The 25,131-nt window shown below is 44.4% G+C and overlaps 1 protein-coding gene across 1 annotated transcript in view; it reads left to right on the forward strand.

Moving 5' to 3' along the window:
* The first annotated feature begins 2,791 nt into the window (after positions 1 to 2,791).
* The window catches only part of PAK2 (p21 (RAC1) activated kinase 2), a 41,778-nt gene continuing 19,438 nt past the window's right edge, over positions 2,792 to 25,131 (forward strand). The window contains exons 1-2 of the mRNA XM_041416221.1: positions 2,792 to 2,948; positions 22,741 to 22,951. Of these exons, the coding sequence (XP_041272155.1) occupies positions 22,765 to 22,951 (187 nt within the window). The 5' untranslated portion in view covers positions 2,792 to 2,948; positions 22,741 to 22,764. The remainder of the gene's footprint in view (positions 2,949 to 22,740; positions 22,952 to 25,131) is intronic.

Below are 25,131 nucleotides of genomic sequence, written 5' to 3' on the forward strand. Positions count from 1 at the left end.
AAAAATATTGCAGGTGGAAAAAATATGGAAGTAAAGCCTATATCAAGATTGCCATTAATCACCTTTTCAACTGAACCTAAGTAATTGATTCTGATGAATGTAAAATATGAGAGGAATGGCAGAGCTTCACAAGGCTTGGTTTTTGTTGTGGCAAGTATTTGCTGTTTTCAAATCCACGGCACTTGTATTATAAATATAGCAGACACGTTTTTCCTTACAAACTGTAAATAAGTCTGATAACCATAGCAGTGTTAATTACAAAGGAATTTGCCAGTGAATCTCTCTGTCAGAGCAGAAACTGCTGTCACCTAAGGCAGTGCAGAATTTAGCAGGTGTGCCATGCAGGAGGATTCAAGTGCCAGCTCCAGAGGGATCACAGAGATCAGAGGAGGAACTGTGCCCTGTGCAAAAATTCTGGCAGTTTTGGAGACAGAAATGAGGTGTTCAGGACTTCTTGGCAAGAACCACAAGGAGGGTTGGACACAAACATCCCCATCCTTAATATGTGTAAGGACTGAATCAGAGCAGGGAAAGAAAAGGGGATGGGGCATTAAAGGGTGTGTTGGGAATTAAGGCTTTCTGAATCCCAAAGAAATGGGCATAACAAAAAAAAACCCAAAAAAAACCCTCTTGAAAAGCTGTGCCTGGGGAGGGAGACAGAAGGGAGGGAGGGGAGTCAGGATTCTGCAAATGGAGCTGGAGCTGAGAGGGGTTGGGGGTAGGAGGCCGAGGCAGCACGGAGAGGTGAGGAGGGATGGGGAGGAAGGCCAGGGAAGGGTGAAGCCACAAACCTGCTGTGGCTGCTCCAGGGCTGTTGCAGAGGTGAATTAGCAGTGGCTGGGCTGAGTCAGAAAGGGAAAAGCAAACGTGGGAAGAGAAGTGAAAGCACGGCTGTGGATCGGGGTCACTCAGGAATGCTGTTCGTGGAAAATGGGCACATCTGCAGGGACAGGGGTTCTGTGGCTCTGCAGAGCTGCTCTGGACAGCGAGGGAGCAGAAAGCCAGCAGGTGTTGGCTGGAAATTGGGATGTGCCTGGACCTGCAGGGAGGATTGGGGTGTCTGTGGATCCATTCCCTGAGAGCTGGGCAAGGGGAATTGCCTGGTGAGTGTCCTGCTCCTTCCACAAGGAAAATTGGATGTTGCTTCAAACCTGGGCAGACGGAGGAGCTGAGATCCCGCCCCCAGGGCAGGTGGAAGCTTGGAGAAATCATGGAAGATGAAATGGACCCCGGGGATTTTGGGGGAGAAGCCTTGAGGGCGCATACATGCTGTGTTCCTGCTGGATCTCCTGGAAGCTGCGTCTCCCCCTGGAAGCGGCAGCACAGCGGGCTCTGTGTGTCCTGCTGCTGCCGGCAGAGCTGTGGGCCTGTGCCGGGTGGGCTGCGAGGAGTTCCCCGAGCAGGGCTCGCTTGTTCTGGCACAGAACACACAGAATGAGCCCCCTGCAGTGCCGGAGGGAGAGGACAAGGACAGAGGAGGAACACCACGGACAGAGCGGCTGTGGCTGCCCCGCATCCCTGCAAGGGCCAGCTTGGACGGGGCTGGAGCAGCCTGGGACAGTGGCAGGTGTCCCTGCCATGGCAGGGGTGGCACTGGATGGGCTCCAAGGTCCCTTCCAGCCCAGGACACTCCGTGATTCCATTCCGCGGTGCTCTGATCCTCCACACTCCTGGGAAAGGGGGGTTCCCTCCCGGAGCCAGGGCAGGGCTGGGGGACACACTCACACCCTGCAGGAAGGCCCCGCCTGGGGCTGAACCCGCTTTCCTCCCAAAATAAAGCACCCAGGAAATAAACTCTGAATTAAGCACCACAAACGGGTGGAGGAGAGCCAGTTTAGGTGGATGCTGGGTTTTTTAGGGCGGTGGACTTTGCCCCCTGAAAGTGGATTGTTGTCCACAGCCAGAGAAAAAGAAGAGGTCCAAACAGCCTAGAAAAAGAGAAATGTTACAGATATAGTATATATTTTTATATATAAAATATATAATGAAGCAGTACATATATACATTAAATATATGTATTTTATAGACTCAATATAAATTACTATACCACACATGATATAGATGATGTATGTGATATTTATTATAAAACAATTATATACATATATAATATATATACACAAATATATAAACCAATTATATATATATACACAAATATATATAAACCAATTCTATATATAGTATACATAAATAATATAAATATTTCTGTATTATATATATAATTTAAAAAATTAATTTTTAAATGCTGTCAGGCTCTCTTATTTTTCTCTGACCCTGGTCCAGAGAAATACAATATTTTTTTTATATATTTAAAAGATATATATATATAAAGAACCAATATATATGTGTAAATAAATATTTATATTGAAATTTATTTATATAAATTTTTATTATATATTTATACTTATATATATCCGTCCCTGCGGAAAGGGCTGCTGCTGCTGCTGCTGCCTGGGCTCCGCACCCGCCGCGCCTTACTGCTCGGAGTCCCTGGCCGCTTTTTGTGATTAGCCCGTGGAAGCCGAGCAGGGTGGGTTAGAATCACAGAGATGAAACGTGGTTGGTGTTGGAAGGGACCTTACAGCCCATCCAGTGCCACTCCTGCCATGGGCAGGGACACCTTCCACTGTCCCAGGCTGCTCCAAGCCCCGTCCAGCCTGGCCTTGGGCACTTCCCGGGATGGGGCAGCCACAGCTACTCTGAGCAACTGTGCCAGCGCCCTCACAGGGAACAATTTCTTGCTAATATCTGATCTAAATGTACTTTCAGTAGGTTAACAGCAGTGGGGAGCGAGGAGAGCGAAGCTGGGTGTAGCCTGGTCCATGTGGCAGGTGCCCAAAGGCTGCTTTGGGAGCAGAGAGTTCATCAGCTGCTTTCGAGGAGCAAGGCTGTGCTTTGCTGTAGCCAAAATAAACCGGTTCACGAGCTGCCCTACGGCCAGCGCTGTCTGGGTATGTAATATAAACATTGCTCTAGAGGTCCTGCAGTAATAGCAGTGTTAGGTGTGGTATATTGTGAAGTTTTTATTCTTTCTGCTTTTCTCAGGTTTTGCCTTTTTTTTTTTGTACTTCAAAAAGCAGTGCCCGCTCTAGAGAGTCTGGGGTTTGCTTTGCAGTTGGAGTGTCCTCATAATGTGAGTCCTGGGGTGGTATTTCCTTAAAAAAAACAGGGATTAGCTACTTTGTTCATCAGTTTGTTCGTTTTAGAGACAATAGTAATTAAATTTACAGGGATATTGTGGAGGCTGGTTAAAGCATATGTTACCAGGGAACTGGCTGGTCATTACAGACTGAAATGAAATAGAAGGAAAGTAGAAATACAAAAATGCAAAGTCGTTGTTTTACAAGCTTTTGAGTAGAATCTTTGAGATAGTAAAAGCACTTTAAACAAAATGCTCTGGATAATGTATTTTGCAGGAAAAAACCTCACTCTAAAGTTCACTGGTTGGATATTGCAGTTCTGGAGGGCAGAACAGAAATGCTGGAGGGAGAGTAACTTTGATTTTCTGTGCTAGGTTGCATATGGAATTTGGCTGGTCTTTATACAGAGGTGGTTGTTAAAACAAGAATACCATGCTGTTAACTGTGGAATTTTGGCTCTGTCTGTGTATTTTGCACTTTTCGTCACCACGCAGCTTATTCAGTGCATCTGAGGCTTGTGTCCTGCTGGGCAGCCTCTTGTCAGAGGCAGATTTACTGGGATGAAATTTGTGCTGGGATACAGCTTGGGCCTTTGACCAACAGTGTGAGTTTATTCCTGCAGGCTCGTGCTCCCTCTCTGGGCTGGATGCTGGCCTAGGTGGGTGGATGCTTCAGCCACTTAAGGCACCTCCAGTCTTGGGCACGTTTAAATTAATACCCTTTTAAAATCCCAAGGGTGCTTGGGTTGATTTGGCCAACCTTTTGGTTGTGTTTAAAGGGGGAAATTATTCAAGCACCTTTGGTTTCAAAGTAACTTCATAATTAAGGGTATTGGTCGATGCTGCAGGTTTTGTTCTTGTGACAAGAAAAGCTGTAGGGACCCCAGTGTAGGTCTGTGTGTTATTAGTGAGATTCTTCTGCTTCAGAGCCCTCACATCTGTCTTGGGTTGGTTTTGTTTGGGTTTTCCCTCCTTTTATCTGTTTTGTGCATGAGGAGGTTTCTGTGCTCTGAGGTTTGTGCCAGTGTTCTCTCGTTGCTCACAACACACACAGTTCCTGAGTGCCTGTGAAGCAGCTCTTTGTTCTGCAAACAAGCCCGAGAGTCACACAGGCTGCTCGGGATGGCCCGGCCCAGGGACAGCACCAGCAGAGCTCCCAGTCCTGCCTCCCACACTGGCACACAGCTTTGGAGGGAGCTGAGTGTCCCAGGCATCCCTGGGGACGTGGGAGCAGAGCCTGGTGCTGGGAGAGCCGTGGGAAGGAGGGGATGTGAGCAGCCAGGCACCTGCTGTGGGTTGCTGGCCACTGCTGGCAGCTGGCTAGAGGCAGAAGTAAGGTGCTTGTGGAGCTTTCCCTTCTTTTCCTGGAAGCATGATCAAAGCCGAGGCACTCCTCAGGGCTGGGATTGATTCAGCAAGGCTGTGCCGTGGTCTGTTTTCAGTTTCCATGCAGGCACCTCCCTCCTAAATCTGAATTCACAGAATCACCAGGTTGGAAGAGACCTTAAAGATTGTCATCCAACCCAGCCCCAACCCCTCAACTAAACCGTGGCAGCCAGTGCCACATCCAGGCTTTGTTAAACACACCCAGGGATGGTGACTCCACCACCTCCCTGGGCAGCCATTCCAGAACTTTATCACCCTTTCTGTAAAAAACGTCTTCCTAACATCCAACCTAAATTTCCCTTGGCACAGCTTGAGGCTGTGTCCTCTGGTTCTGTCAGTGCTGCCTGGAGAAAGAGCCCAGCCCCAGCTGAGCACAGCCACCTTTCAGGAGCTGCAGAGAGTTGATAAGGTCACCCCTGAGTCTCCTTTTTCTCTGAACAAAAGGTGACTGTCTGCCCTGGGCTTGGAGGGCACGGTGTCCTCTCAGAGGTTTTTCTGCCAGCCCTGGCAGTGCCAGGGACTGAACCTTTGCAGGTGCCTTGATCCTGGTTGCCACTTGCCCTCCCAGGGATAACCATTCAGCTGGGTGCCAGGCTGGCTCCAAGGAAAGATAAAAGTCCAATTAATGCCGAGCTGGATTGGTTCTGCCTCTTGGCAAGGGCAGTTTGACCAGGAAGGCACCATGGAGGAGGCAGCATCTCCTGCCAGCTCTCCGGAGGAGGTGGGGAGGAGTCCAGAGTACTCACCTGGGGGCAAAGGACAAGAAGCCCTTGGGCAGGGCACTGGTTCATTTTAGCAAGGAAACTCTGCAGTGTTCCCTGGAGGCCTCAGGATTCTTATCGGGCTCTGCTTTCCTGTGTCTTGAGCTTGATAAGACTTTTGAAAGCTCTTATTTGCATTTAAATGCAGGTGGTAAGAGGTAGTAGAGGCTTTCAGGTGAGAAGAAATCTCCTAGTGACCCACTAGGTGTGAAGTGCAAATGGAGCTTAGTTCAAGCCTTATTTCACTATTCAGGGTTTGTGAGAACTCAGAGCATAATTTTACCTAAAGCTGTTAAAGTTGTTTCCTTTAAAGGGAAAATACACGCTTCAGTGTTTGTATTTTAACTGATGTAGTTAGTGGGCAGTGTCTGCCACTGAGAGCTGGAAATGCGGGTTTTGGTCCTAGTTCTCTATCTGACTTGCTGGTTTTTTTTAAGTGGATCATTCTTGATGTTTTCTCAGCTTCTTTCTGTTTTCTCAGCTGGAAATGGGGATTAACCAGGCTCTGAAAATGTCTCACCTGGCAGGCAGGGATGTAAGTGTTAACAAGATGACTTAAAACTGAGTTTCGGTTTTTCTGTTGAGATAAATTTTGATTAGATACACTGTGAATTCATAGTAGGAATTCCTTATGCTCTCTAAAGGTTACAGTACATAGAAATGCTCCAAAAATTGGTGAGACAGCTCTTTCCCTTGGGGCAAAACAAGTGGATTTTGAAGTTTTCAGATGGATGTGTCTAATTTCTATTTGTGAATTTGAAATGCTTTAAAAAAGTCTTCACTTCAGTCTCTTAATGATGTATTGGTGCTTAAAATTGTTTGAATGAATACATTTTACTAGGGAAATACAGTATTTTTAATACTCATGGAAATACTGGGAGCTTTGTGTATTTGATAGATCATTGTTTCCCAAAAGATCTGAGCCCAGCACTGGTGTTGGTGTAGCCCAAAGCTGAGTGATATTTGCATCTTAGTTCTCTCAGCTAATTAGCAAAAGTTGTTTTACATCTTGAAAGGAGTTACTTTGATAAGACAGGTTTAATTATTTTTAATTCTGTAGTTTGATTTAACCCAGAAGCAGCTGTGGGAAGGAGCCAACATATTGGGGCAGTGGTGAGTGTGATTGAAGTGGTGCTCAGTGATAAGAGAGGGATTTAAGATCGTGTGAATCAGAGGGAGGGCAGCTGGCAGGTGTAGTAAGGAATGGAAATACACAGAAAAGTTTTTCCAGTTCAACTTCTACTTTTTTTTCCTCCTAAAGTTTTCTGCTTCCTGTTTTAGGTGCTGGATGTTTGACTCAGTGTGTACCCAATGTCAGCTTTCCCACAGCTTCTTTAACGAGTAAAATTGGAGTTATCTGATAGTGTGGGGTTTATTTTAGAAATGGGATGTTTTCTACTCTACGTTGCATTAGTATTTCATTTACAGTCATTTTAGAACTGCTTTAGCTAGCAGAGGTATCTCCTGGACAAGAGCAAGAAAAAACTGCTTCTGGAAGATGCTTTTAAAAGTCACCTTTGAATATTTAACCCATTTCCTTTTGAAAAGGTCTCCAGTAAAGTGAGAACCTGGAAGAATGACAGTATCTTTCCCCTAAGCCTGTCTGCAGCAAAAGGCTGTTTAAAGGGATCTGGGGATTTGGGCTCCAGCAGAACCTGGCTGGGCAGATTCTTGTGGAAATAGCTCATTGGCAGGGGCTTCAGCTTGTGAATTATCTGCTTTACCATGAAAAATAACCAAAATAATGAAATGAAACCAAATAAAAGAATCAAAATAATAAAAATATCTTAATGTTTGAAAGTGAGCAACTTATAAAATTCAAAACCATTGTTTAAAAGGCAAGCTTGGTATTTTATATTTGTGTTAAATAAGCTGAGTGCTTGAAATTTTACCAGAACATTAAATCCACCTGCTGGCATTAATTGAGACAAAAATACGTGACCATGAATTTGTTACTTGGGGCCACCTGGGCAGGTGGCACCAGCCACAGTTTGGGTTTTGCCCTCCCCTGGCCCCAAACCAGTTATTCCAGTCATCCCAAAGTCCCTCTGTGGGGATCCACGACAGGGAATTGACTGCTGGAAAAGGAATCCCTGATGTTAAACTTGGCTTGGGAACGTTCTGAGGGATCTGACACTAATGCTCTGTAACAGCCTGGGAGGGTCTGGATTTCTGCCCCTGCCTTTTTCACGTGTTTGCTGAGCTTTTGGGAATGCTGCTTCAGATCAAGCACACAAAAATGAACAGGATCTCACAAAATACCGCCATCGTTTTCTGTGGCATAGCAAATAGGTCCCTAATGTTGTTAAATGATTTTTGGCTTTGAAACAGCCTTTTATTTTCCATGTGTGAAGTGCTAGCTGTCACTACTATGAAAATAAATTATGTGAAATCTTTGATTTGTCAGAGCTGGGGCATTATCACCAAGTGTGAAATATTTTCTGCTTCTACCCCTTTAGTGGAAAAAGCAAAGAGAAGAGTGAAGTCGGGGATTTTCAAAGCTCTTGAGCAGCAAGAACAGTTAATTTTAATCTGATGCCAACGTGCTAAGGCTCTTTGATACCAGTGCCCAAGCTTAGGAAGTAATTCTTTGTGGTAAAGAGAGCCTTGATTGCTGCAGCCAGGAAGTTCAGGGAAGTACCTCCTCCTGACTTTTGGGATGAGGCTATTTTGCAGTAACCAAACTATGTGTTGGCTGAGGACTCATTGCTTTTGTGAGCACTGCTTTTTCTTTTCAGCCCTTTGGGCCTATTTGCAGGGATTTTATGTTTTTATGTATATATTTTTAGAGGGAATTGGTGTTGAGATTTTTAGATGTAGATTGTTTTCCCAGGTAGCTGCTGGAAATAAAAAATACAAATTCAGGATAGTTCAGTAGAGCTGGTTTGGGTGGTTTCCTTGCAAGCAGGGCTGTGTGTTTTAATGTGTGGTTGTGATATCTTTTATTTCCTTGTTCATTAATAATTATTCCATTGTAAAATATTTTACTTCTGAGAGGCATAATTCTCATTCTCCTTGGCTTGTTGTGTGCATGATGGAAAGTCTTTTTGCAGCACAAGGAAATGTACTCAGTCTTGGTAAACCTGGATGGAGTTTTGCTGTGGAAGAAGTTAAGACTTCTGGTCAACCTATACATCCACATCAATCTGTCTGCAACTTGGAACATTTCATATAATAAAGTTTTAGTGTCTTAAAAGAATTAGAATGAAAGGTTAGGGAATAAACTGAAAGAATGAAGGATAAGTGAAAATACGGAGATGAAATGATTTTTAATTGGGTTTAATTTGTGGTGGTGATGACTGTTACTCCTGCAAAAGAAAATTTTTATGAACACCATCAGGATTTAAATGACTTTTTCTTTCATTCCCTGTTGCTGCTAGGAGATACTTGTCAGACACATGGTTGGCACTGAGCGTTATCTTGTAACACTTTAGGCAGGGCTCATTGGAGATCTTTCTTGCTCTGGGATTGAAGATCTTTGGCTGTAAGTCTTTGGCAGCACCTTTGTGCCTGCTCTTGCTTGGCTGAGAGACTGGTGGTGGATGCACTTCAATTCCTCAGCACTTCCTAAGCCCCTGGACCAGAGTGAGATGCAGCTTTCTAAATATAAACACATCTGCACTGGAGAAATCTTTGTTTCAAGGATCTTGGTCAAGATTTGAAGTAGATGTGACTTTCATTCCTTGCTGCTCTGCTTAACAAGAGTGACCATGGATCCTGCACTACTGAAGCAGCTTTTGCTGCCCAGCCCTGAAGGGTTTTGTCAAATAACTTGTCAATAATCCTCAGCGCTTGGGGTCTTTATTGTCCCTTTCTCTTGGTCATGTTTTTAATTTCCTAAATGAGATGAGGATGCCATCAGTGTTTTCTTTTGGTTTCTCATTTGCTGCCTCTGCTCTCACACATACCTTGTTGTAGAATCCCAGGATGGTTTGGGTTGGAAGGGACCTTACAGCCCATCCAGTCCCATGTCCAGGGACACCTCCCACTGTCCCAGGTTACTCCCAGCCCTGTCCACCCTGGCCTTGGACACTTCCAGAGGGATGGGGCAGCCACAGCTGGTTGACAGTGGACGATGAGCCATTCCCCAGTAGCAGAGTGGGACAGGCTGGTGGCAAGGGGCTGCTCAGATGGATATTCTGTGGGCTCTGTCTTTGCTGCCAAGTTTAATAGAGATCTTGATCTCTTGTTTTACTCTATTGAAATGGCTTACTGAAATTTGCTTCCTGTTTTCTTAACAATTGAAAGGACCTGAGAAAATTTTCCTTTAGATGACAAACTCTTGGAAAGCTGACCATTTCTAAAGGTATGGCCTTCTTCCCTAGTTCAATAAAATTTATGAAGAGAATAATTTTTTTTAAATTAAAAAATATATGCATTTGGATTTTCAAATAAACACAAAGTGTAAGCATACCTTGCTCACTTGTTCCAGCAAAAATGTTTTATGCCCTTTTTTCTATGTTCACCCTTGCTGAACAGTACCTTGCTGCCAGTAGGCAGCTACTGGTATTGTGAATTAAAAAGAGGAAGATTTGGAAGGCATCAAATTGTTGTGCTGGGTGATGTGAGTTGCCCCATGTGGTGACTGCAGTGTCGTTGTGATGGGTACCAGCTTAGTGGGAGGACTCTGTTAAATGGGTTTTTGGAGCTGGGATGTGGCCCAGGATTTGCTTGGGCTGCTGTTTGTGTTCTTCTGGCTGAGGGAATGGAGTATTAGTGCTGCCTCCCTTCATCTTCCTGTGACCAGGGCTCAGTGAGGCTGGAGGTGAAGGCAGTGCTGTGATGTCTGATGTTTTTCCATAATTATCATCATGCATCCCTTGCAGTGGAATTAGACCCCTGACATAACTGCTGTCTCTCTATTTCTATTGAAATAAATAGCTCTAAGTTGGAATTGGGGTGGTGTCTGTGTGTGAGGACACCATGGACTGACACCTCTGTGTTGTCACCTCACTGAGTTTGTGTTCTGAGCCTGTCAGACCTTGGGCTTGGAGGTTTGTTTTATCTGAGTTCAGTCTCACTCACAAACATCTTCATCTGCTTTAGAATTGCACAGCTGTTATTGGGGCAAGATAATAAGCTAGAGCAAGGTCTGAGAGCTGCATTCTTTTGGTGTGTAAATGCCTGAGCCTAATGAAGATGCATTTTCTGGAGCTTTACTCCTGCTCTGTCATATTTCACTGAAATCTCCTAATTCTGCCTATGGAATGCCGTTTATTGTTTAATGAACAGGCACAGTTACCTATGCTTATCTGTTAAACTCAGAATTTGTACAACAATAAAAGTAGATTTTTTTCAGTCTTTTGCAGCTTTCTAAGTGCAATATTATGTTTTGTCAACTGTTTCAATATTATTTTAACTGGACAGCTTCCTTTGGAAGCGCTTCAGATTCCCAGGGTGCTGGTTATGCTGCCTGGTTGTAGCTTTCACAAGCCTTCTGTCTATTCAGTTGATAACTGTGTTTTTCATTTTGTATTTTTATTTTTTAAAAAGTATTTTGTTCTTGAGCTGTAAAATCAATTTTTTTGCCTGTGGTGCTACTGTATCCTATATAAACAGCCATGGATAGTAACTCCCTCAAAGTGTACTAATATTGGTGGGATGTATTAAATCACTTTGAATATTCAATTTGTTTAACCATTCACAATTGGTGTTTGAAGCATTGTACATTTATTTAAATATCTGTGTTTAGGGCATTTTTATCATGCATTTGATTTGCAAATTGTAAGTAGTGTATGGGGTAGTCATATTAACACAAATGTTGGGGCTTTTCATATTTTCCCTTACTGGCTCCTCTACTTGTCGTGTAGGCTTGGCAAAAATCAATTTCCACATGAGCATAAGAATTATTTATATATTTTGAATTATGATATAGTTTCAGGCTTTTTCTGTCTGTTTAATATATTTTGATGTGTAGCCTGTGTACCAGTTCTAGTTGGTTTGGATTTGTTTTCTCTGGCACTTCAGATAAAAACCTGTTTACAGGCAAGAAGAGTGAGAAGAGGTAGTTTTACAAGGAATGACTTAAAAAAGAAAAATCAGAAAGTTAGTTTAAAAACTCTTTCTGGCAGCCAGCATTTTAAGTGGACATGGTTATTTCCAGTGTCCAAATGAGTGCTCTGGCTCACTGAAAGGCATACAAGGACATTACCCCAAATTTCAGGGAATTTGCTGCATTAAGCTGTAAGTAAGTACAGTTAGAGCTGTAAGCTGTAGTGAATGTGTTGCTTGTATGTGTGTGTAATTTTAAAGTAGAAAATCTGTAAGAGCACACAAGGAAAACTCTGTCAGTGTCACAACAGGAGTACAGGGTGTGAACTGCAGCACGTGATTTCCAGAGCACCTCTGCCTTATTCATTTTCCCCCTTTTTTAAGAAAAGCATCATTGCAGTATTTAGTTTTTCTGTTGAGGAATCCAGGTCTAATGTTCAGATTTGCATCTGAGTATTCAGGATAATTTGAATTGGTGGCAGCTGTGCTTTGTATTTTTTGTACTGTTTATTTTGTCTTGAAATAATGGGGAAGGGGTTGCCTGGGGTGCTCTGCACTGGCTGCAGAGTTAGTTGTATACCTCATCTAGGTACTTCACCTCTCCTAATAGACCTAAACATTCCAGGAAAAATCAAAATGAGGGCTTGTGTCCTTGTATAAAATCTGTAAAACTTCAAACCTCACTAGTGTAAGGAAGATGTGGCAGTCCTGAAACGCTCATTCAAATGCTGTGGCAGAAGTGCGAGCAAGGTTTCACCACCAAGCTCTGAGGGTATTTTACTAAGATCTGGTTTCATCCTGAGCTGCTGTTGGCAGGGAAATATTGGAGTGATCCCTCCCGTGTTGTGTTCTCATTTAATGAAAAGATCCCACTGGGAATATTGCATCCAGCTCTAGAGTCCTCAGCAGAAGAAACGTGGACCTGTTAAAGTAAGTCCAGAGGAGACTGCGGAGATGCTCTGAGGGCTGGAGCTTCTCTGCTCTGGATACAGGCTGGGAGAGCTGGGGGTCTGCAGCCTGGAGAAGGCAAGGCTCTAGGGAAGACCTTCCAGTGCTTAGAGGGGGATTATGAAAAGGAGGGAGAGACTTTTTACACAGTACAGTGGGGAATGGTTTTAGAGGAAAGAGGAAAGATTTAGATGGGATATTGGGAAGAAGTTCTTCCTTGGGAAGGTGCTGAGGCCCTGGCACAGGGTGCCCAGAGAAGCTGTGACTGCTGGATCCCTGTGGCTTCCTGGAGCCCTGGCAGTCTTCAGGGCCAGGTTGGACAGGGCTTGGAGCAACCTGGGATAGTAGAAGGTGTCCCTGCCCATGGTGGGGATAGAATGAGCTGAGCTTTCTGGTCCCTTCCACAAACAGCTTTCCCAGCTATCAGCAGTGAACTTCCTGGTGCAGAAGTGGGATGCTGCAGGGAACCCAAGTCCTGTAGAAGTTTCCATGTGTGAAGAAGCCAGTGTAGTCTGTTGTGATACAAATGGAATAAAGCTCTCCCAGCAGAATTGGTCTGTAGTTTCTGTCTGGTGCTGCTGGAATACACATGGGAAATGAGCTGTGTCCACCAGAGCCATCTCTGGAGTGGGTTTGTTTTTGCCATGCTCAAGTGCTTTTGGTATTTCCAGCTCCTGCATTTGATTTGTTTGCTCTCTCTCTGTCGGATTTGTGTCCAGTGTGGGTATAAGAAAGGAAGCATCTTGAGCTTGCGTCGTGCAGGGGTTTCAGCAAACTGGTGAACCTTTCCCAGGGGTTGTGGCTATGTGGTCAGCATCTGTACTGGTGTCCCTTGGGATTTCCCCCTGTGGCATTTTGTGGCAGGTTGGCACTCTTGTAAGAAGAATCAAGGTTTGGCCCCAGGACTGCTCTGCCGAGCTGAAGTTCCCACTATCCACTGGTTACTGTGGTTGGAGCAGGCCTTGTGCAGCCACTAGAGAGAAACAAAGAGCTCTATTCTGAGTGCCTGTGAAAAAGAGAGCTCTTCTGGAGGGACATGTTTCATCTTTCCCCTTTGCTTCTCCCTTATTATTCCTTTTTGCCTTAGCTGACATTTGACAGCTCTTCCAGTGTGGTGGGGGAGTGCCAGATCCCTTAACCTTGGATTCCTTCTGGTTTTGCCACCCTCATAAACACTTCATGTTACCTCTTCTTTTTCCAGTTTCCTCTAATCTGGATGGGGAAGCAATGGCTTTGTCTTACCATTGCCCAACAACATTTCTGGAGGTTAAAAGAAAAGCTTAAAAAAGCACTTTCATTCTGAGTTGGCGTTACTGGTGACCCTTCTGCACTTTGCCAGCAGCCTGAGGTTTTTAGAGCTCTGTTGTATGGTGAATCTTCAGGTTAAAGAGCTGGGCATGCTCTTATTAACACAGAAATGCACCAAACTGTACAGGTGCCTCATATAGGGCAGCCTTTAGTCAAATAACTTTTGCTCTGGAATGTGTGGTCCCTCCCTGCCTGTAAATGTCAGCTTTAATTAAGAGAGAATCTCAACAATGAGATGCAAACCTTTTATTTTTTTTTTTTTTATAATTTTCTTGTAAACTTTCCGTACTTGCCCTTTTCCCTATTCTCCTTTGATCTTTAGAAAACCTCAGCTATAAAAATAAAGGCTGAAAAGTGTCTGCTAGGTGGTGAAATATGAGTAAGCACAAACACCCCGACTCACTCACGGATTTGCATGTGCTGTGCCCGCCGCCGGCTGCCTTGTCTGCCTTTAGTTGACTCAGGATTTTCAGCAGGCAGAAGAAGGATAATTTCCTTGTTCATTGCTGAACAGGCCGGTTCAAACACCTTGGAGCACGTGTTATCATTATGCATCTTTGCACAACGGTTCCTTGAAGGAAAACTCTGGCTGCGGGCTGGATAAAAGGAGCGTGGCCTGAATTTGGTTGGTAGGCGGCAACTCCCCAGCCCTGCGGCACAGGGTGGGAATGGATCCCTTGGATCCCTCTTGATTTCATTCCTCCTCCACCACGCTCCTTAGACCTCTGAGTTCCTGCAAGGGCTGCCTCAGAGAAAGGTGGGAATGGGCGTTTGTGTCCATCAGCACATCCCTCTGGCTTGTTTCTGTGTGCTGCTCTCATCAGCTGCCTTCCAAAGTTGAGTTTTCCTGCCAAAATTTAGGGGAAACGGGAAATCGGGGCAGTCGGGAAGTCACTTCTGAGGTGCATCTGGTGCTGTCACCTGTGGTGTTTGAGGTCTTTCAGAGGCAGTAAAGCAGAGAAGAGGTTCCTGGTTTGCTGGTGGTGAAATGCCACCACAGTTCAGTGGAGCCACATTTATTTCATGAAGCAGAAGTGATGACTCGGGTGGGCGTTGAGTGCTCTGCAGGGTTAAAGGGACAAAGTGAAGATGAATCACTTACAGGTGGCCCCAGTATTCAGTGAGCCAAATATCGTTAATTTGCTTAAATTTGCTATAGCTAATAACTTACTGGTTTTTACCAGGACTCTTGCACATCTGGGCCAACTCAGATTTTCCCTGTTTATTTTTTTCAGTCATGATCCTCCTCAAAAGACTGAGATCCCTTTTTGATTTCAAAAATGACATCTTTGCAGCCCTGTCACTCATTTTTGGTGCAAGACTTTGCACATCTGCTCGGTGCCTTAAGGAGTCAATTGCTTCAGGTTGTAATGGACTTTGGCAATGGGTTTGAAGAATATTTTCCTTTAGGAAACCTTAGGAATCCTTTCAAATACCCCTCAATACACATTTGTCTTCTGTAACTCAGTTCATGGTATGCACATTTATTACAGTTTTGGCTATTCTTTCTTCTGTGCTAAGGATAATTTCCTCTCTGCTTTTTTTTATTCCTTCCACTCAACTGTGATTTTTATCTTCTTTTTCCCCCTAAATCTCTTTATCATTTGGCAATTAACAGTTGTTCGTGCTATGTTTTCCTTCTGTTTGTGTGACTCAGCAAAAATCCTAAGGAAATTAATGGGTTGGAAAAAGACAAATTGGAAAGAATTTAGCTGGGTTTATTCTGTGTGCCATCCAGTCAGATTTTGCCAAGTCAGGCTGAGGTTCTCCTACAACCTCATTAAGAGTGGGAATATTATGTGTTTCCTCTGCCACCTGTAGCAGTACAGGGAAGAGGCAAGGAGGGACCTGACCTGTTTATAAACTTCATGGTAGCTGGTTTGGTTACGATGTCCCTTTCTAAATCTTAATGACAGATTGGTTTGGCTCAGATATTTTTTATTTCTGGGGGCTTTTTCAGCTGTTCTCTTAACTGCATCATTTGCAAGGGCGAGTGTCTTGCCTGTTTGTGGTTGTAAATCTGAGCTTGGTCGGAGTATTTTAGGTTAGTGTAGGTTCCTCTGCGCTCCCTGTAAAGAAAGGCTAAATAAAAATAACTTGGTTTTCACGGCTGTGTGGTTTGGCATCGACCAAATCCTCTTTTCTGAGACCCCCTAAAGCTGGAAGGAGGGGTTCCAGCACATGCCATGGAAGTTGGTACCTGCTTTTCCAGAGGAGGGATGGCTCCGAGCGCCGTGTTGGAGCATCCGCGGGTGTTTCCAATAACCGTAGGTGGAACAGATTATCCCGCTGGCTCTTCCTGGCCACTATCACAGTTACTCTTGTCCGTGCTTTTGCACGAGTCTTCTCTTGGCAGGCAGAAGATCTAGGACTATGTTTGCCAAGTCTGCAAGAAAGCAATTCTTTGTCTGCCTCTGCTGGGGTTTTTTTTTGCACGGTTTTCTCAGTTGAAATGATGAGATAAGTATTTTCAGTCTCTGAAGGTAGTCTCATTCTGTTCCAAAAAACTCCTCTTTGGATCTGTTTAAATAAATCTCGTGGATCCAAATGCTTCAAATTGGAAAGCTAGACATCCCAAAAGACTTGTTTTGTTTTTCATGGAGAAGACAGTCTGAGATGTGCTGGTTTTATGAATTTTTCTGCAGCAGTGAAATAATTTCGAGCTGCTGAACTAAGAGGCTGTTCGTGATGGGGCAGGAAGCTGTGGCTAGGTAGCACCATCTGAATAAAAACTTGTCAGAAAGCTGCTTTCTGCTAATCCCTGGGAGGAAGTGAGCTATAATCAGCACTAAGTGAGCTAATCACAGGAAATCTATTGCTCAACAGGAGCCTTTGAAAAAAAAGGAGGGGGGCAGGGAGAAAAGAAGAATACCCATGGAGACTTTTCATTCTGTTTTTGGACTACAAAATCTGTTTGATTTAAGAAAATCGAATATCTGATGAAGTAAGCAGCCCTCCAATCTCCACTTTTAAACTGCACCTCTTTTCCAGAATAACGAAGCATCCAGTCTCCTCTCTTCCAGTGTGGTGATTTTCAGGTATTAGGAGGTGGTGGTGTGGGGAGGCTGTGCTTAAGCAAACTACCAAAACCACTGGAGGCCTGGGGATGGGGGTGGTGTGGGGATGGGAATCAGTCTCTAGGCATTTTCAGCAAGGATTTTTATAACATGAAGCAGGAGTGGGACATGGCTACCTTAAATCTGCCTTGTCACGCCAGTCTTTCCTTGGTGCATCACACACCAGCTCTTGTATTGTTCTTGCTGGCTCTGTGCCCCTTTTCACGTGACACCTTCTGCCTTGGAGATTTGTTTCCCGGACATCTCCTCTGCTCTTTTCCTCTGCCCTGGTTGTGGCTGTCTCGGTGCAGTGACAAGTGTTGCCAGTGGCCCCCTGAGGCCCCCGGGGAAGCGGTGAAGCCGCTGCCTGGAGTTCTGCAGTAGAACCCTGATGTCCTCTGCAGGGACTGCACCCAGCAGCAGCCCTTCCTTCATTTTTGACCTGTTCTCTTTTCTTCAGTTCCTTCTGTCAGGCCACAGACAGTTTTGCTGTGTTGCCTTCAAGCTGTGTGCATGGCCCAAGTGTTTCAGGTGTTGTCCCAAAAGTATCCCGCAGCTGTAGTGGTACATTGAAAGCAAAGAGTTGTTTCTTAATGCCTTACTAGCCTCAAATTTGTTACTCCTCCTTTTTGGTCAGCCCTGCCAAATGGACTTAAATGTGATGGTTGTGCTGCTCCTTCTGTGTTGTGCTGCTGATTGTAAATGAGCTGAGTAATATTTACCTGCAGTGAAGAGCTGAGTTCAGTTTGCAGCTCTCTGAGGCTCCTGTGACAGATTTATTTGATGTATTTCACTGATTCAGCTCTGGCTCCTCAGAGATCAGTGGTAGTGTGAAGCCAGTATTGTGTGCCAGGAGCAGGAATTTAGGGACATGTTATCAAGCAGCTCTAATCTGGATGTGTTTTGTTTTGGTTTCTTTTTCCAAGCAGTAGCCTGATAAAGTTTTGTGTTGCATCCCAGGCAGCGAAATACAGGTGCAGCCTAGACTGCTCAAATACATTAATTTGGACATCTTAAGAAGACAAATTCAGGTCATTGTGATGTGAGAACTTTCTACACCAGCTGTTTGGTTTGGCACACTGTGCCATCTTTCTACCCCTGCTCAGGACTTTGTAAGGCTCATGTGTGCACTGTAATCCAGGTTTAAAACTGAATAATCTGCTCAAATACAAATGCTCCAGGGAAAATGTGAGCGTGCACTATAGCAGATAGCAGAATGATTGACTGCTGTTTTATTTGCTTTCATACTTTTATTCAATTTTCCTTTTATTTCCTTTCTTTGTCTGCAACAAGTTGGAGAAGAAAAATGTTAGTCCTTTTCCAGAGTGAGGGGGGCTGAAGAGCAGCACAGAGCTTCAGCTGGGATGGGAGTGCGTGTCAGGCTCCGTCCCTGTCACGAGGGAGCCGGGCTGGCACAAGGGCTGTGCTTAGGAAGTCCTTCAGGAAGCAGCCCAGCTTTATGCTCACACAAGGGGAACTGGGGGGGACAAACAACAAAAAAGGGCAAGTCAAAGCCAAAGCATTCAGACTGACGTGCTGCAGCAGTGTGTGTTTGTCAGCTTTGTGAAAGCCCTGCCCAAGCCTCGCTTCAGCTTTTACTCACTGGCAGGGTTGCGTTTCTCTGGGTGTTTTCCCACCAGGGGCACTGACAGGAATGGCTGTCTCTCTCCTGTGACCTGCCCATGACCGTGGGTTTTGGGGCCCTTTCCATCCCCAAAAAGGGAAAGACAGTGAGCAGCAGGATGTAGATTGTAAAAATGAAACTTGGCGCGTGTGAACGTGGTGGGCAGGTCCCTTCAGGGCTGGGAGGGACGGGAGGTGGGTTAAACCACACAAGGAGCTCCCTGTGCATGCCCTGCCTCAGCCTCTCTGGGCAAAGGTGGAAAGGTTAATGGTGCTGAGTTAACTGTTGGACTCAATGATCTGATAGATCATTTCCAAGCTTGATGGGAGAGGGGAGTTGCAGCTGTGAGGAGCCTGGTACCAGGTCTCCAAGCATTGGTGGTCTCCAAACCCTGCTGGTCGCTCACTGCTGCCTCTGCAGAAGAGCACATTTATTCTTTGGCTGTGTAGGATGGAGAGAACACTTAATTTTCACTGCCACAGTGCAGGGAAAAAAACCTTTGTCAAAAGGAGGGGGGAGTGTTGTGTACTGGGGATGAGGACTGAGAATCAGAGCCCTGTGGTCACCAGCACTGGCACCTACAACTGTGTTTTGTGGGTCAAGCAGCAGAACTGTGGGGAGAAAAGCTTTTAGCTTTTTTTGTCTGACTTTTTGGTCTGCACTTGTGTCCTGTGGTGGGACTGAACCTGTCTGAAGGCTGTAGTTAAGTGTTTTTTGCAGCTTCTCAGCTCGTGTCTGTGGTTCAATCTATTGCTTTCTAGTTCTCGTACTAAATGTAGTGTGAGTAGTGATTGTGGGGGAGCTGCTGATGTGCTTGAATACATTATTATTACTGGTATTTCCTTCACTGGCAAAGATGAAAGTGAATCCCCCTTCCATGTATTACCTTTATTATACTTTTGTGAGGCTGCTCAAACTCAGGTTAACTATTTTAGTAAACGTCTTTCAGCCAAGCTAAAAAACCCACCATCACTTGTGTTGTCTGATTGTGTCAGAGAAATACGCTCCTGACATCCACTTTGCTGGATTACAGATTCCTGGCAGCCACTGGAAAAAGAAATCCCCATGTCTTTGCAATTCCCTGCAAATCAGCAGGGCAGGCAGTGGGTGATGGTGCAGGAGTGATTCTGTCTGGCTGCTCCTTCTTCTCTTTGGAGGCTGAGAGAGCAGAAACAGAGCTTTGGGGGGTATTTGCACTCTTATTTTAATATTTTTTCCCTTTTTTCAATCCCTGCTCCAGTCGTTGCCCATAATTCCAGACCTCTGTAACCATTTGCAAAAACTTCCTGACACTGTGGAAACTTCTCCTGCATGATGAAGGCAGGATAAGGATGAAGAGGGGAACTGCTCTCTTCTTTAGCTGAGTGCAGAAGAAAGAGGGCTATTTGGATTTGAACCTAGACAAAATGATAGATTTTTCACTTCCCATGATGACTGAAGAATCAGAGCTGTGCTTCATGATGTGCTTGGCCTGAGTGGATCTGTTGTAATTTATTTAAATGATGAATTGAAAGCTTTGAAATGGGCCTTTGTGCAAAGTAGGTTTGAATTCAGCACTTAATTTTATTAATGATCTTTGAAACAGCCACTCAGAAATTCTACCATGTCTTGTTAAATAAATCACAGTTTAAATTGTTCCTTGAAGCTGAGGTTTTCCTAGACCACAGATTTAGTGAGCTGGAAGGGTTTTGGTGCTGGAGCCAGTCCTCGAGGTGGGAAGCTGATGCCTGAGCTCTTTCTGTCTCTCCAGTTTGCTCCACCAGCCCCACAGCTTGTTTTCCTGCTGTGGAGCTCCTGGGCTGTACTTTGAGCAAGGTCAAGGATCTCTGGGCACTTGGAGCAGTCAGCAGCTGATCAGAGCTGCAGCTCTCAGGGTTCTGCCAGATGCTCTACGCCAGTTCCTTGGAGCACTGATTTTCTCCTGAAGTAATTTAGATTTTCATATCCTTCCTTCCAACTTGTTGTTTCATAGTCTCTTCTCTTGAGCACACAAGATACTAAGAAATAATTTGTTTTGGATCAAGACTGAGTATGTGATGAGATGCTTGTCACTGAAAGTGAAGGATTTTTACTAGAGTGAGAATTTTATTTAAAAATTACATCAGCAGAAGTGCAGTTGGTTGGTTTTTTTGGTGTGTTGTTTTTTTTGTTTTTTAAAAAAATTTGTAGCCTGAATACCATATGACAGTGTTGTTAATTTAGTAACTGGCCTCTCTAAGGGAGTGTGTGGGTAATTGCTGTGGGTTTGGAGTCCCAAGTCTGTTCTTGACCAGTTTCAGATGCAGGTGAGTTGTTTATCCTTACATCCTGCTCTTATCAGGCAGCTCAGAAAAACTGCACAGATGGAGGAAGTAATAGGGTTTGCTTTACAGAAGTACAAAAGGCCACTCATGATGTTGTTTTCTTTGCCCAGTGTACCATTTTGGAATTCAAGTTATGTGATGCACTTATTTACCTGCTGTGGTTTATTTGGCTGTCTAATTGCATTTGTTGCAAAGAAGACATTTTTTGTTTTACCTGTACCCATTTGGATACCTAATGACCCTATATTCACCTCTTTTCTGGGGTTTGATTAACAGAAGGGACATAGATTCTCGTTCCCTGTATTACCATCACTCCAAACTTGACTTCAATATATATCTGTATATATAAATATATATGTATAGGAATATATACATATATTTGAATATATCAGTTTGATTTGGTGGATCTATTGTATGTTAATAAAGCAAATACCTTATTGGATTTATATATCTCAGGTGGGTGGCATGTCCTTGCTGCAATGTCTTATAAGGGAAACATTTGGAATTAAAATCCCTGGCTGCTCAGGCCTGCTGTTGGGTTGCAGGATACTTAATTTTTGTACCCTATATTATGGTGGAAAAAAGACAATCTTGCAGATAACTTGCCCTACCTGAAAGAGCAATCAGTAAGCGGATTTGGAAGAGTGCTGGGAATCAGTGCCTGACTCACAGCTGCATCCCTGCAGCCACGTTCTGGTGGCAGGTCTGTGTATAATTCCTTCAGCAGAGAAGGGCTCCAGGGCAGGGCTGTGTAGGTGGGTGCTGCACAGCTTGGAGTGCTCTTCCTCCTGGCCTCCAAGTCCTGCAGCAACCAGCACATGTCCAGTTTCTGCTGCTCTGCCAGAACATTGTGCTGCTTGTGCATCTGATGATATATTACAGAAATTACGTTCTTTCATGGTCATTTATGGGGATAATTAACGCTAATCTCCTTGAGCTTCACAACATAAACCAGAGTGCTGCTCCAGCCCAGGCTGCTGGCCTGCCTTGTGTCTCTCTGTTGGGATTTGGCAGCATTCAGCCACGCTGTGAGATGCCAGGGAATGACAGCCCACGTTGTTTTAGTTGTGCTGCTGGGCAGGATGCAGGTGTTGTGCTGTTTGGAGCACAGTAATTGAGAGAGGATGGCACTGCCTTGTCGTGGCTCTTGTGAATGGCACTGATCATGTGAGTCATGCCTTGAGATGTGATGGGAAGCTGGTGGGCACCAGGAGGCCATTCATTTCCCAATGAAATTCCCATTTCCCTCTCCAGCTGTTGTGAGAGGAGAAGGAAGTCAACACAAATATGTGTTGGCTCCTATCCCAAAGAGGTAGCTTGTCATTTGAGTGAGCAGAGGAATTGAGGGTACATTTGTTACTGTTTCTTACCTGACATTGAGAAGTATTTTCTGTACATCTTGCTTTGTGCTCTTTGCTCTGCAGCAGAGAGGCTGTTTCCTGGTGATCAGAAAAGAATCCCTGAAATACTACAGGGAGGGAGGAAATGCAGGCAGAGATCTTTTTGAATGGGGAATGTGTCACGTAGATGTTTTATTGTGCTGTGGTTGCAGCTCTAGCAGCTGTTTGTCCGTGTTTTCACTCATGTTTTTGTTGAGGATTCAGAGGATTGTGGTGATACTATGTGTGTTATTTTCTGCTAGTGGAGAAAGTTTGGCACCAAGTGGGGAAGCAACGCAAGCCTCATTCAGAAGTGGATCCTGTGGATCTCAGTTCTGAGCTCTTTAATGTAGGCTGTGTGATTTGGGTAGAGATGTTTTGAGTGTCACTTAATGTGGGTAGTGTGCTGAATTATGGCTTACAAACATAAGCTGTTCCTTTGTCCCCAAGGTCTTGTCTGATAAATGACAAGAAGGAAAGCATCTAAGGCTTTTAAAGCTGTTTGGTACTAGAGCATGAAGCTTTTTGGACTAGACCTACCCCCAAAGGATGTTGTACTTAGGCCCTTCGTGTGCACAGATCTGGGAATTGTTCATTTGGTCTAGATTGCTTTTATCACTGGAAATGTTTGTGGCTCCATCCCACAAATGCTGCTTCTGGCACAAATGAATGGGTGGCCCAGAAGTGGGAATGAGGAAGGGATTTGCTTCCTTTGGTGGAGGCGGCAGTGTCTGCGTTCCTCAGAGTTGAATTCACGCCTCCTTCCCCTCTACCAGCAGAAGGAATGGTACATTCATGTACTCCATGCTCTTTTCCTGTGTTCAAAACACATTTTTTTCCTCTTCCAGGGCTTCCCCTAGCTATTGAGAACCATGTCTGACAACGGAGAACTGGAAGACAAGCCCCCTGCCCCTCCTGTCCGGATGAGCAGCGCTATCTTCAGTGCAGGGGGCAAAGACCAGTTGCCAACCAACAACAGCTTTAAACCCTTGCCCTCTGTCCCAGAAGAAAGGAAACCCAGGCATAAAATCATCTCCATATTCTATAGCAATGAAAAAGGTAAGATACCTCCTTTTTCCACTCCTACTTGTATTCCTTTATTCTCCTTGTCAGTTTTGGTGGTGCTTTAGATGTCGGAGTCCAGCCTGTCCAAGTGTAGGGGATTGGAAAACCAGTCCCTGTTTGCTGCCCACCTTGAAGCAATGCATTTCCAAACAATCCTAATCAATGTTTGGCATTCCTGGGAATCATGTTACTTAGATGCAGATTTCTGGTTCAAACTGAGCACCCAGCTGGTTTGGAATTTACTTCATGTTGGTGGTCATTTATGTGGCACCTTGAGGAGAAAAAAAAGTCTGTAAAGAGGTAGTGGTGAAGGTGCAGTTGCCTGAAAGAAAACTCAGAGAAATTACATATTTTTGTCTGTGGAACTGCACTGTTAGGATTGATTACTAGTGGAGATAAACCTGAGTTGCTGTAAAAAAGATTATTTCTGAGAAAAAAAATTGCCATAATAACTACTAGACTGTATTTGTGTGTTGTTTGTGCTCTTTTCTGTATGGGGAGTGCATGTACAGCAGTGGAGCTCTTTCTCCTGGCTCTCAAGAACATGTGTCCATGTAGAACAAAACAGTGCATAGATAGAAATACCTCCTAACATCTGAGATGTAAAACTGCACAGGGACTTAAACCTGACCTGAATCTGCTAAGCATTTTATTAATCTGCTGGTTAACATGACTTTTAATATGCACCTTGGAGAGGACCCTGCTGCTCTTGATGCCTTCTGTGCTCTTGGCTCCTGGTGTGCTGGGCAGGACTGGTTCAGTCATGCTGACACAGGTTTGGTTGTTTGAAGAGATTCTGCTCTTCTGGTTGATTATTCTCTTGGCTGAGTGTTTTCCCCAGGGCTGGTTTTCACTCTCTCTCAGCTGTGTGAGCAGCTCTGCAGCCTGCCTCTCCCTGGAGATCAAACCCAGAGAGACAGGTTTCCCTCTGTTCCCAAGATCTGGCTTTCTGCTCTCAACAGTAGAAGGTGTGTTTCCTTTCTGGGAGGATGGAAGGATTTGGCCAGTGTAGCTTCTGGAGGCAGAATAGTTATTTCACAAGGTCATTTATTGTGAAATAGCCTGTCTGTGGCAGGACTACAGCAGTAGCAGTGGTGGTCTTTCTGCTGACATGGGTGAGCACCAAAGAACAAAGTCTGTAAGGAGAGCATGAGAAGCTACCACAGGTTGGTGGCTGCACTCCAAGAGAGACTCCAGCCCCTGGGCTGCTGAATTTGGGTGCTGAAGGTGGCAGTTCTGGGTGCTGTCAGGCCAGTGTAGTGCTTTGAGTCTGGAGCAGGTTCTGCCTTAGCCCTTCAATCCTGCAGAAATGGGTGTTTGACCATGTTCTTGTTGTTCCCACAAGGAAATACCCAGAATTTGTCATGGTGAGTTCTGCAAGGAAATCTTGTGGAAGGATCAAATCTGTCCATCTTCAGGCAAGGAGAAGAGTTTAGGAGCTGGGATGGCACTTGTCTTTATGTTGTTGCATTTGTGGCTCATCAGAGCATTTGAGCCCTTTTACAGACAGGGATGAAGCAGAACATAATGAAGTAGAACATAAATCCCACTTAAGGAAGGTTTTGCTTTCTCTGAATTAGTAACAAATGAATTATGAATGCAAGTGAGAGCTTTGTGACATTCCATGACACCTTTTCTCTCCATGGACATTTTCTCTTTTCATTTTGATGGTGGATTTGTTCATTGCTGGAATGGGGGGATGATTGAAGAACTACCTAAAGTCGTATTGGCTCATCTCAAGTTGCTTTGGAGTCCTTTGATGGTTATTTAGACCACTCTAGATATTGACAAGCACCAAATTTAGACAAATTAATCTGCGTATTTATTTAGCATCTACCTTTTGATAATTTGTGTTGTGAACTGAAAGTACAAGAAAGGATTTCTACTGAGAAAACTACATTTTAGAGGAAATGAGTGTCAGTTTGTGTTTTCTAGATATTAAAAAGTAATTCAAGTAATGTCCTCCTGAAAGAAAAGCAGGCTTTCCTGCATGGGAAGATAATTAGGAAAAATGGAAATTGAATTACCCAAATTAGAGAAACTATCTGGAAGTTGTATCTTTTTAATTTGGAAGAAACTTGTCTATTGCATGATCTGCAGCTAGGCTAATATAAGTATCCAAAGAAGGGATTTTGGCCCTCAAGTCTGCAAAACTGGCTGTTGAATGTAAGCAG

Source organism: Onychostruthus taczanowskii, unplaced genomic scaffold (assembly GCF_017590055.1).
Source record: "Onychostruthus taczanowskii isolate IOZ18803 unplaced genomic scaffold, ASM1759005v1 scaffold51, whole genome shotgun sequence".
NCBI lineage: Eukaryota > Metazoa > Chordata > Aves > Passeriformes > Passeridae > Onychostruthus > Onychostruthus taczanowskii.